At 39.6% G+C, this 12726-nt stretch overlaps 1 protein-coding gene across 1 annotated transcript in view; it reads right to left on the reverse strand.

The window, feature by feature from the left end:
- Positions 1-7186: 7186 nt before the first annotated feature.
- LOC310927705 (contactin-associated protein-like 4) overlaps positions 7187-12726 on the reverse strand; it is a gene marked incomplete at its 5' end in the record, with an annotated part of 112897 nt that continues 107357 nt past the window's right edge. The window contains 3 exons of the mRNA XM_083890076.1: positions 7187-7510; positions 9278-9349; positions 11726-11944. Coding sequence (XP_083746202.1) covers positions 7314-7510; positions 9278-9349; positions 11726-11944 — 488 coding nt within the window. The 3' untranslated portion in view covers positions 7187-7313. The remainder of the gene's footprint in view (positions 7511-9277; positions 9350-11725; positions 11945-12726) is intronic.

Below are 12726 nucleotides of genomic sequence, written 5' to 3' on the forward strand. Positions count from 1 at the left end.
GAACAAAACAGCAGATATTTGCACTTATTTTTTTTACTAAAATAACATATGAAGTGGAAGAAAAAGTGCAGATGAAGACAGAATAGAGCCATTATGGGTGATTTCAAGTCCTAATTGGTTTTGATTAACGCCCTTCATGTATGTATGATTTGTTTACTGTTTAATGACAAATTAATTGAATGGAAAAACGATGTTCTTCTCATTACTGGGAGTGCACTAATCGGTATATACTAATTATTAATTATGTTGGAATAGATGAGCTGACACCAACGAAACAAACAAACACAGCATTGTGCAATGAAAAAAAGTTACACACTGTAGCTTTAAAGAGTCTTCAGGCCAGGAACGAACATCTGTACAAATGTTTTTTTTAGCCCAATAAAGACACATTTATATCAGCAGGGACCTTTTTTTTTCCTCCCTTGTTAATGAGCAGTTAATTAAGACTGAATGTGGGAGTGGTTTAAACCAGCGAGGCTGAAATATCAAACGATGGATTAAGAATCAAAGATTATCCGCGAGGCTATTCATGCAGACACAGTAACAACCTGCGAGCCAGCGGCCTTCTGGGAAAAAAAAAAAGAGGCTGCCATGACAAACACTCTGGATGCTGAGAGTGGTGATTAATAGCTGTCGGGTGGTTTTTACAGCTTTTGAGGACCATAGAAGTAAATTATCGTATAGGGGAAGCGGGGAAAAAAAGCTCATGTGATAAATAACGGGCGAAACAAAATGTGCTGCAGAGTCGTGTGTCGATCCTCGCTGCAGAGGAATGAGCAGCTCCGGTGAAAGTGAACAGAAATGACACAACAAAAGGGGCCGCGCTGAGGAGAGATCAGGCTCCGGGGAAATCTACATAATGAAAGCTGAAAAAAGCAAACAGGCTGCTGCTGCTGCTGCTGCTGCTGCTGCTGCTGCAGAAGAGTGACTGCCGCTCATCTGTATATGTGGAGAATGAGCTGACGACGCTGTGGACAAACACAGAGGGTTTCTGAGAGGGAGGTGGAGGTGCTTAAAGTGACTCTGCAGGATCATTCCATTCAGAAACACAGGGAAAAAAACAAGTTTATCATCCTGTCAAAACTTTGTTCCCACTGAGCACAAAAGTAAAAGTCTGTAAAAGTGTCCACAGGACAGCTTGAGACATGGGCATAGGCTTTTATATATCTTTATATTCTGTATTTTTAATTTATGGAAATTTATATGCGTAAAATCTTCCCAAAGGCCATAAAAATCAGAGAAAAATCTTATTTCCCAGAGTCATAAAGTTACTGATAAATGTGATGTGATGAACACATGAGTTAGAGTTGAAGATAAACACACTCTTAAAAATACGGGTTCCAAAAGGGTTCTTCAACAAGGTTTGAGGTTCTACCTTGAACCATTTGCTTCTGATAAACCCTTTCCTGAAGAAAGGTTTTTCCAAGGGTTCTTGGTAACACTAATGGTTCCAGTAAGAACCATTTTGATCTAGAGAACCCTTTAAAAGCCCTTTCCTGAATAAAGGGTTTTAAAAGGCTTCTTGGTGGAACCCTTGGTGGAGCCATAAAGGGTTCTCCTATGAGGATAAGCCAAAGATCCTTATATGGTTCTACTTAGCATTTTTATTTCTAAGAGTACATGTTGAGTGAACAAATGTGGAGTTATCAAACTACTTTTAACACGTTGTTATTGTTCCTAATAATATGATCACGTTAGAGTCTGCAGGTTTTCTGGCCTGACTTTATTTTAATATTTTAGTATTATTATATTAACGATAAGTTAGCTTTATTTGTAAACCAAGTCTACAAAAACAGTTTCAAATTTGAACTTTAAAATGTAAACGCATCTTCTTCAACACAATCCTATGATGCACAGAGTAGGAAAGCATTGAAGAAGGTGGGAGCAGACGCATGAAACACTCTGGAGGTACGATGGTGCAAAAACCACGAAGAGCCTCAAAAACCAACAATAAAATTAGAAAAACCTAAAACGAACAGGAAGCCAGTGGCGGGAGGAGCAGCACAGGTGTGGACGTGGTCTCTTTTCTTTATTCTAGACTAAAGCTGGAGTCGCTGGAGAGATGAATGGTCTAAAACCAACATACAGAGAATTACAATAATCCAGCTGAGATGTTATAAACCATGGATTAGTGTCCTTGTGAGGGAGATAGGAAAAAAAAGCCTGACTCAACAATGGATTAAGATGGAGCAAGAGATGAGCCGACTTTTGTTATTGTTTAATTTTCTGTCAGACCCTGGTATATTTACAGTAGATCAGTGTTTCTGATTTTCCTCCACCAATCATGTTTAACTTGAGTTAAACATGATTGAAATTAACTTTCATTAGAAAAATACATGCGTCCATGTAAAGATACTGTATGTAATTCACTATTAAAGGCCAACACAGTGAGATGAAGAAAAAGTAAAAAGGGTGCCGAGTTTCAACAAACAAACAAACAAAAATCTCAAATCTTGCAGCACAGTACCACTGTACTGGGAGCTGTTAAATACAATCGTCACATTCTGAATTAAACACAAAATGGCGTAAATTATGGTCCAATTTAGAGTCAAAACGTTGATAAAGCTCTTCTATAACACCACGTCCTTTCAAAGTAAGAGCCACGGACGTCGGCTTTTTAACTACATCTTATATCAAACTTTCACTGCAAACGTTAATTCTACAAAATAAAATAAACATTTTAATGTTATTCCCCAAGCCTTGTCTTGGTCTGCAGTTTGTATGTTCGCTAACTTGTTTCACATTTTGTAAATGTAAATATTTGTTTTGGGATTTGTAAAAAAAGGTTTATACTTCCAGGCCACCGTAGGTGTAGCATGTAAAGTGGACCGAGTTTCAGTCAGGCTCTGCCAGTACTTTTCCAAACATGGTTACTTTTGTAAAAAAAAATAAAACAAAATAAAAGCTCCAAAGATCTAATTCCCAAACCACAGTAGGGGTTTCCAGGACAGAAGACGACAGAGAACACAAAGACAGACGGTTTCAAAGGAGCAGAAGTTCTCAGTCGTCTGCAGAGAATATTTCTTAGATTCCTCTCAGGTCGGGCTTTAAGAGCACCTCGACTCTTCACACCTTTCCTTCTTCAAACGAGATAATGCCAGGGCCTATAATCTCGTAGTAGAAGAATATCAGTCCCCGGGGGGAATCTGCGATAATCTGTAAAAAGAAAATAACAACAACTTTTCACACACACTGACTGTGTGAGGACGACTTGTTCTTTTTTTTAAAGGATGGTCGACTCTCTCCAGCTCCTCCTCTCCGGCTGCTTCCACACAGAGTCGGGATAGTTATCGCCCTCACAGCCTCGCCATCCCATAATAAATCGACTTCCTCCTCAAAACACATTACAGTTTCACCTCTGTGTGGTTTTTTTTAACGTAGCGGGGGGGCGATAAGAATGAGGAAGAGAACGCAGCACCGCGACGGATCAGAACTGGGGACGACCTTGAAGATTCATTAAGATCTTTAGTCTGAGCTTTGATAAGAGGCTAAAGACGCAAATCTGAGCGAAGACATAGATCATTTAGACTCAGCGTGAAGTCGATTAGATCATGTTGATACAGAGGAGACTCTCAAAGTGTGGCACGTGTAGCAAGCTTCCTCTGGTGGTACTTTGAGGAAAATCAATCAATAAATACTGTTCTGCTGAGGAATTTAGACCAACAATATATATATATATATATATATATATATATATATATATATACATATATATATAGCGATAGATAATGTGACTTTAATTATTTCATTGGTATTGTTTAATTTATTATATATATATATATACATATACATATATATGTATATGTATACATATACATATATGTATATATACACATATATATATGTATATGTATATATATATACATATATGTATATATATACATAACAATACCAATGAAATAATTAAAGTCACATTATCTATCGCTATATCTTGTGATTTTGTCGTTAAATAAAACACTGAAATGACAAACATTCATTTATTTTAAAGGTCCCATATTATGCAAAATCTTAATGTTTAATCACTTCAATACATCTATTTGGGACTCTGGAGGCCCTATCAGTCACCGAAGTGTGATTGATAGGGCTCACAGAGCTCCGCTATGTCCGCGAAAAGTTCTATTCTTGGCTCTACAGTGCAGCACAGAGTTCTACACAAACATCTATATTTGTCGTTATGCGATAAACTACAAACAACGTGTCCTGTTCCCGTTTCAAAGTAAAAGCACCCTGCTGTTTCAGTCCCCCTGAATTCCATAGACATTTTCACTGTGAAATATTTCCCGGAGCGACAGACTGCGCAGTATTTAAAAGTTTAAAAGCATTTTTTTTAAAGCAACAACCATAAACTATACAATAACAAGTGAAGTTACTTTTAAACTACAGCGGCTAAGCAAAAATAAAAGTGTTACTTTTTAAAAAATAACAAAAACAAATGGGATGAATGATGCACTTTAAAACATCTCTTTCATTAAAACCCCATCAGCTCTTTGCAGAAACACTGAAGAATATTTGATGAACAGCTGCTGTTGATCCTCTGTCTGAATTATAACACACGGCGGCGTTTTTGCATCATCCCCAGCGACTTATCGTACATGTTTTCTATACACTTTAACGTCTGCTCGACACTGTGCCTCTTGGATCACCTCCCGGTCTCATTTGGATCGTGTTGCCGCTTTCTATCGAGTCACAATCCACCTGTCAGACGGAGGTGGATTAGCATTTCAAAACCACATTAACCATCTCTGTGCGTCGCGACGGAGGTGACAGACAGACAAGCGGTCACCGTTAAAAGCTTCAGGGGGAGATTCAGGCTCATTTATACTAAGTAAGGAATAAACAGCGTGCAATTTTTCGCGATAAGTAGCATTATTTCCATGTCTGTGATTGCGAATGGGGGGAAAATCATTAAAATTGCATGTGGCCTGAGTGGCTTTAAAGTGTTGCCTCACTCGCTTACATAAGAGTAATAATGATTTATTTTCAAGTACCACAAGGGGGAGCCTGCATTTTTTCCAGTTATTCTAGGACTGGTGGAATAAAGGGAACAAATTAATATGCAGCATTTGAAGAACGAAACAATCATTTTCTTTGTTTTCGTTCGGGTGAAAGTGCGCATGATTTAAATCCATCTATGGAAAGCTGGCAGATAGTTTCCATCAGGGACAAGAAAAGAAATTGGAGTTTGAAATTGAAAATTGGAAGTGAACCTGTTTTGAGAGAAACTAACAAAGTTAAATGCTCATGGATGTTTCTCCCCTTCCCCATAAGCTTTCATATTACAGGGAAAAGGAAAGAAGTGCAGTAAAAGCAGAGAGGAACAATGGAAATAAATTGGACAAATCAATCAAATCTATAGAAATGTCTGTCTAACAGGAGTTTCCAGACATATCCGCATTATGTGCTCATGGTCGTGTCCGTGACTGGAGTGACTTAAGACTTTGAAGAGGCCACAGAAAATCTGTGGTGGCGGTACAGCGTGTTACATGCATGTTAATCGATAATGGAGCTTTTCCACTACATGGTACCGGCAGCACTCAATTCGCCTACAACTCTTTTGCTTTTCCATTAGCGATAATAGAGAGTAAAGAAGTAAAGAATCAACTTGTAGATCTTACTGTAGATCAGTTAAAAGAGTAAAAGATCCATGTGAAATCCATAAAAAACATGTGTTACTCTGCAACATTTAGCAAGGACATGTCTAAATTCATTTAACATTTAACAGGACACAGCAATTTCATGCAGCGATGACTCCGCCCACATTGAGGAGGTACTATAGTAATGGAAAACGATGAAAACTCTGCCGAAAAGCGACATTAGACAATAATTCAGTTTTCTTAATGTCATGTAAACACAGTTAGTCCAACTAAATCAAGCTTAGACTTAGTCAGACTAACATACCCGGATAATGCGATTCATAGTCCGATTACTCCTGCATGTATACGCATAGTCGGAATTGGAGTTCTGCGCATGCACCAACATTTTTCTTCTTTGGCTCGGAAGTAGGAGACGACATACGTTGCGGTCGTCTTTCTACAAGAGATTTGTATCACGATAAGCATTTACAGAAGTCAACAGGAAACCGATCCAACACATGCTAGCTTATAGAGAGATACAGCGCCACCTACAGATGTGGAGTCACACGTACACGGCCAATGAATTGTTTTTATCCTCCACATGTATAATCGGACTCGACCAGTCTTAGTCGGACTACGGCCTTAGCTTGATTAAGCTGTGCATGTAAACATACATGCATACATAGTGGTGAAAGAAATGAAACAACACAATCCAGCCTTGGTAATTGGGCGGTCTGCAGATTCTCCAAACATACACAGGTTTTCAGGGCCGACAAAGACGCCAATAAACTCACCATCAAACGTCCACACGGACCGCGCCGCTGTGACTGACACGCTCTTTCTCGAGGGCCTCATTAGGAGACAAACACTTCCACCGCTAATTTGGAGAAGATGTCCGTTCATCATCCTCACAGAAAAGTTTCCAAGCACAATGATCAGGGGGGGATTTGAAGCGCGTCACGTCTCGGCCTACTGTCACGTCCAAAGGTATCTTCCGATCTGCGGCTCCTTCTTCCTGGAACAAACTACGAGATCGTCTGAAACTGAAAAATCTGGGTCTCATTGAACATTTTTTTTTTTAATGTATTTTTAAATGAATCAAATGGCTGAAGAAGTTTTGTCTAAAATGCAGTTTATTGATTTTATTGAATCATCTCCTGATTATGTGACTTTAAATCACACACCCTGCATATGATAAGTACTATTTAATGTACATTTTATTTGTGTATGCTCGAGTGGTTGTACATGTACTGCTGTCTGTCTCAACCAGGACACTCTTATAAAAGAGATTTTTAATCTCAACGATTTTTCATTCCTGGTTAAATAAAGGTTATTATTATTATTATAATAATAATAATAAAAAGAGACTTTGGGGGATTTGGGCGAAAAGGAAACCTGAGGGATTCCTTCAAACCAAAAAGAATCAAGCCTGTGGCATTGGGTCGAGATAAAGGGGAACAAAGTTGTGCTTGGATTAATGTACAAAACAAAATGACGCCAGCTGTTTTTTTCATATTTACAGTTTCTGAAACAAGGAATATCAAGACCTTGCGAGTCCAGTTTTGTTGCCTGTTTGTATCAATATATACACAATATACAGAAAAATACCCATTTGTTTTTTTTCTATTTTCTCTCCCATTTTAAAGCTGAAGTCAGTGAAGTATCCAGTGCATCCAGTGTATCCTGTGCTTCAGAACCCACCAGTTCATCGGGTCACCAGGTCCTCGCAGGTCGGTGCGCTTAAATGAAATACTCCTTTGGGTTTTCACAGGACACGCTCTGCGAGTCAGTCTGGTTGTTGAAAGGAAAGTCTGGGCTGTCGTCCTGTTTGACTCCCTTCACGTCCCGGTTCCGATACGTCTCTTTTCGTCGGTACAGGAGTCTGGCGGTGATCGCCAGGCCGGTCACGACCACGAAGATCACCACGGCGATCACACCTGCAAGGGAAAGGAAACCAGCCATGAAGCTCTTTTACACTATGTTAAAAAAAAATAAGCATCTTTTAGAAAACTGGAAAAATGAAGATGAAAACATATAAAACTGGTATTAATCAAAAGGCATTAACCCTTTAAAACCAAGCGTATCGCGGATGACGCGTTTGCACATTGTGCATCACTGTAGCGGCATTTTCGGTTGCCAAAGTCAAAGCAAACGTGTTATTACGGTTACCTAAATGTAACATGCGAGATGAGAAGTTATTCTGGAAAGACAGGCAAAAGAACTGAGTTACAGGACATTTTGAGGGTTAGGTGTTAGAGGGTTAAGTTTATTCAAACTATATGACCTAATTAGGTGAATATTTCTAAGTTTGTAATAGCGGTTTTCTTTTTTTCAGCAAAGGTGTCAGAATTATTGGGCCTCATTTATTGATAATCCCATAATGAGCATCTCCTCTGATCTCTTAAATTTTACAGTCTGGTGCATACATTTACCATTTATTTTATTTACTTTTGTGAAGAAACTGGGACTATATTATGGGAGTAAATTCATAAACCTTTACATGCCTACGCCGTGGAAAAATGTCATTAATATATAGCATTTAGAGCTGCAGGGGGCAGCATTGCTGGAGAGATTATTATTTGTTGAGTTTGCATACAACTAAAATACATTGGTTTTAGGGATGTTTGTTGTTTTTTGAATGTTTATGCTTGATTCATTTGGCTCAAATTTGTGTATAAAAAGGGGAATTCAGTTTGTTATTTGCCAAATAATTTTTTTTTTTTTTTTTTTTTAATTTAAACAAGCTTTTGTTCTAAAATATCCTAACGTATTTGTTTTCTCTGTGTTTATAGCAATATTGTGACATTTTACTGTATGTGCAATTACCCAGTGTCCGTCGGAGTATTTTCAAACAATAAAATACAATATTTTTGAAAGATGAAATCGATATTTTATTTGCTTTAAAAAAGTCTAATTCCATAGTGGGTCAGCATGAAGCTCAGCCGTAACAACTACACGCAACCATGTTCGCATAAAAACAATTATTTATCTAGGAATTATTGATCTCGTGTGTCATGATGCAGGTTTCAAATCTTCAGTTTGCGAACGGCTGCTTGAGGCGTCGGGAACAGAATCACGCAGAACAGCGAGCGACACTTTCAAAGCTGTGACAGTTTGCAGTTTGTCTTCACGCCGCCGAGTCGTGACTGGCTTGGTGTTTGCTAACTGACACAAAATACTCCGCTCAGTAAATCAGTCACAGAGGACTTGGGTCCACAGAGTTTTGTGAGACTGGTCCGTGAAGTCGTCTCTCCCTCCTCTCTCTCTCTCTCTCTCTCTCGCTGCCATCTGGACGTTTAAGTAATTGAACGCACGCACATTCCATTATGTGGGAGAAGGTTTGCTTTAATTGGAATTCCAGACTACGGCTGAAATTAAATTTGCAGGATATTACTCTGGTTTTAAAATGTCCACACGTTTGAAGATAAACACGCGCGAGTCATTTCAGGAGAGCTTTAATTAGTTTGGCTCAGCGTCACAGATTGAATCGAGCGTTTTAAATAACTTTTGAGTCACATTTTTCCCCCCTTAGTGACACCGTTATACTGTAGGAGACCATGCAGTCTGATTTTTGCACACCTTTGTCGACCTTCGACAGACTACCATCGAGTAAAATATTCAGTGTGTACGTATGTGGAGGCAGATACAAGCGTGCTGAGACAAGGTGACACAGGTTTTCAGTGCAGTGAAAGCTGTGGCGGTACCTCCGATCAGAGCTGAGTCAGTCCTGATGGCATTGACTAAAGGTTGACCTGAACCCACTGAACCAGACTGGTCTACAGCAAAGAGAGAGAGAGAGAGAGGGGAGGTAGAAGAGAAAAAAGAGGAAGATTAAAATTGGGAAATAGAAGCAATCATAGAACAGCCACAAACAATTATAAGAGGCAGCGAGGTGGAGAAACACGGAAATGAATACACGAGACGAAGAAGTGTGAGAACGAGAGAACGGGCCAGAAAATGAGAAGAACTTTCAGAAACAATCCCAAATTACAGTAAAGGGATAGATTAGATTTTTTTAAGGGTGCTACCTGGGCCAAAGGCAATGTTCCGCCTCGGTGTACAGTCTTTTCTATTCTATTCTATTGCGGAACTATTCAGGATTTACAGTAACAGCTTTGGAGCTTGCTGTAGGAAGACTGGGGGCCGTCTCCACTCCCCCTACCGTGGAAATAAGTGGAAAAAACTCTCGGGTCTCGCGAGAAACAAATTGCCAAGATCGGCATTCATCATGAATTTTCAGAGAAAAAGAACCTGAGAAAACTGTTGTCTGAAGAAGCGAGGAAAGAAAAATCACCAGACTGACGACATATTTACTTCAGAATTAATCATCTTTTGCAATAGTACGCTACCGTTCAAAACTTTGGGGTCACCGTTCAAATTGTTTTTGTGTTTTCCACTAAAACGCACTCTTTTATTCATCAAAAGAGTTGCAAAATGAATAGAAAATATAGTCAAGACATTGACAGGATTAGAAATAATGATTTGTATTCAAAATAATAATTTCGCTCCTTCAAACTCTGTTTTCAGCTGTGCCAACATCATTGCACAAGGGTTTTCAAGGGGTTTTCTGATCATCCAATAGCCTTCTAACGCGATTATCAAACACAATGTACCATTAGAACACAGGAAATGGGCCTCTATACACCTATGTACATATTCCATTAAAAACCAGACGTTCACAGCTAGAATAGTTGTTTACCATATTAACAATGTATAGAGTGTATTTATGATTCATTTAATGTTATATTCATTGAAAAAAAGTGTTTTTCCTTCAAAAATAAGGACATTTTCTAAGCGAACTTTTGAACGGTAGTGTATATGATAACTAACTAAATAACTAGGAGCCTCAACAAGTAGTTCATGAATCACTAAATGAAAGGATAAAGGCCATAAAGGTGTTGCAGGTGAGCCTCAGACAGCGATATGGAAAAAGAAGCACATCACACAAGCACAGTGTGGAGTTTGTCATCACATAACAATTGTTCCTAAATGAAAAGCAACACATTCCACACACACACACACACACACACACACACAGCCTTAGCAAAAATCATGGTTACCAGCAGGGGGCAACGAGAAAACACATTTTAACGACTTCGCAATAGGCACCTCTCGCTCTAAATCTATACCCGCTAAAGCTATTTCACGTGAAGGTTTTTTCGAACTCATTCGGGAGCATAAACAGCACCTTTGATGCGAGTAATGGAAGAGAGCGCGGTGCACGACCTTTAACGACCCCTGTCTGACCAGTTCAATACCCATCAATATGGATGAGCACAAATCTGGATTCAGATGAAGATTGAATGCTGATGAGCAGGGACGCTAAATCGATACACACACACACACAGTTTGTATGAAGGTGGTGGTGACAGTTAGGATTTCAAATCTCATGATATGTAGAAACCGTGTGTGTGGGTGGTGAAACTGATACAGATACATAGATATGACTGATGTGATGGTTTTTAGAACACCTTCACATTTGCAGATACATGGTGAAATAATGATTTTGACCTTCACATGATGTGGGTGGTGATAATCATGAGGCAGGAGCCTCCATTAAAGTGATAGTTGGGTTTATGTTACGGGCTCATATTCAGCAGGGAAAAAAAAAACATGGATTTTCAACACTCATCTCTAAGAAAATATTTTTAACCAACATTATTTTAAGAAAATCTTGCAGCCATGGAAGGCTTTCCTTTATTTAACCAATATTTTAACAAATAACCTTATGTATAAAGCTCTAAAAAAAAAAGGCATTTCAGTGCACTTTCTTTATTTAAACTGTTCAGCCTGAAACTTTACTGTTATGGCTCCATCTCAGCACTTTGATGGTGCTGTTTTCAGTCCCAGCAGGCAGCTGTTAGCAGCAAAGAAGCTCTAAAACCCTCCATACACCACCTGCTCAGCACCAGACAGCAAACAGACACAGTCAGAGAGTGGCTGCTGAACACAGTGGAGCATTTAGCAGCCAATAAAGAGCCAGACAACTCCTTCAGGAGCGTCGGAGGTTTGAGCTCTGGATATTGTACACTGTTAAATATGTGTTGTTAAATCAACGGCAACACGCGACACATGATCAATCTGTCTGTCTGCATAATGGTAAATCAATAACTACCAGTGTCAAACTTCCCCAACAACCCTGTCCCCCTTACCTGACAGGTGGCGCTTGTTCTCGGCTGCGTAGGGATCGGCTGAAGTCGAGGAACCACAGCTGGACTGGACTAAAGGTCCGGTGACGACGACCTGGCTGGTGCCTGGGTGGAGCAGAGCAGCTTTCAGCGGGCTGATGGAGTTGAAACGGACGACTGAGAGACAGCCGGTGAATCCAAGAGATCCCAGCTGTGACAGGTCTGGGTCCAGCTCATCATAGTCTGACGAAAAAAAAGAAATAATTATTTTTGAATAAAAATCCTTATTTCTAATCTCGTCAATGTCTTGACTATATTGCAACTTTTTTGATGAATAAAAGTGTGACTTTTAATGGAAAACACACACTTTTGAACAATAGTGGATATTATGTAGCTTCTCATTAACGCTATTGCTTTTATTATTATTCTCTTCCATCTTTCATCTAAACCTTGTCCTTTTCTGAGGGTCGAACCCTAACTAACACGCAACGTTCAAGGAACGTAAGCCCATGGTTCTCCTAAGGTTAGTTAGAGCCAAACCAAAAACTAACGTTTAGAGAACATTTCCTCAGGGTAATGTGGAAGCCTAACATTCCCGAAAAAGTTGAGGCAACCAAAAAATGAAACGTTCTCCTGTGGTTGCTCCGTTCTGACAACAGCGTTCTGAGAAGGTTCTCCAGAGACTTGAATGTCACCTTACTTGTTCCTTGTAAACGACTTCAATTCCTCCATTACTGCTCAACAGCAACAAAAACCCCAACATTAACAGAGCGTCTGTTCGCACGCTCTAGACGATCGTTTTAACAGGACAATTTAGCATGATGACGAGAGCAGCAGGAAACATCATCTCCTCACTCGATCATCACCTCCTCCTCCTCCTCCTTCTCCTCCTCCTGCCTGTCTCCCTGTATTCCTTCCGGGTCCATTAGTCAGGCTGATGGATGAGCGCTTTGGAAAGGAGCGACAGAAAATCCACTTTCCCCCCGTTGCTTTTTCGGATCTTGATCTGACTCTGTGTCACTCAT

This window comes from Microchirus variegatus (assembly GCF_963457635.1).
Source record: "Microchirus variegatus genome assembly, chromosome: 5".
Taxonomy (NCBI): domain Eukaryota; kingdom Metazoa; phylum Chordata; class Actinopteri; order Pleuronectiformes; family Soleidae; genus Microchirus; species Microchirus variegatus.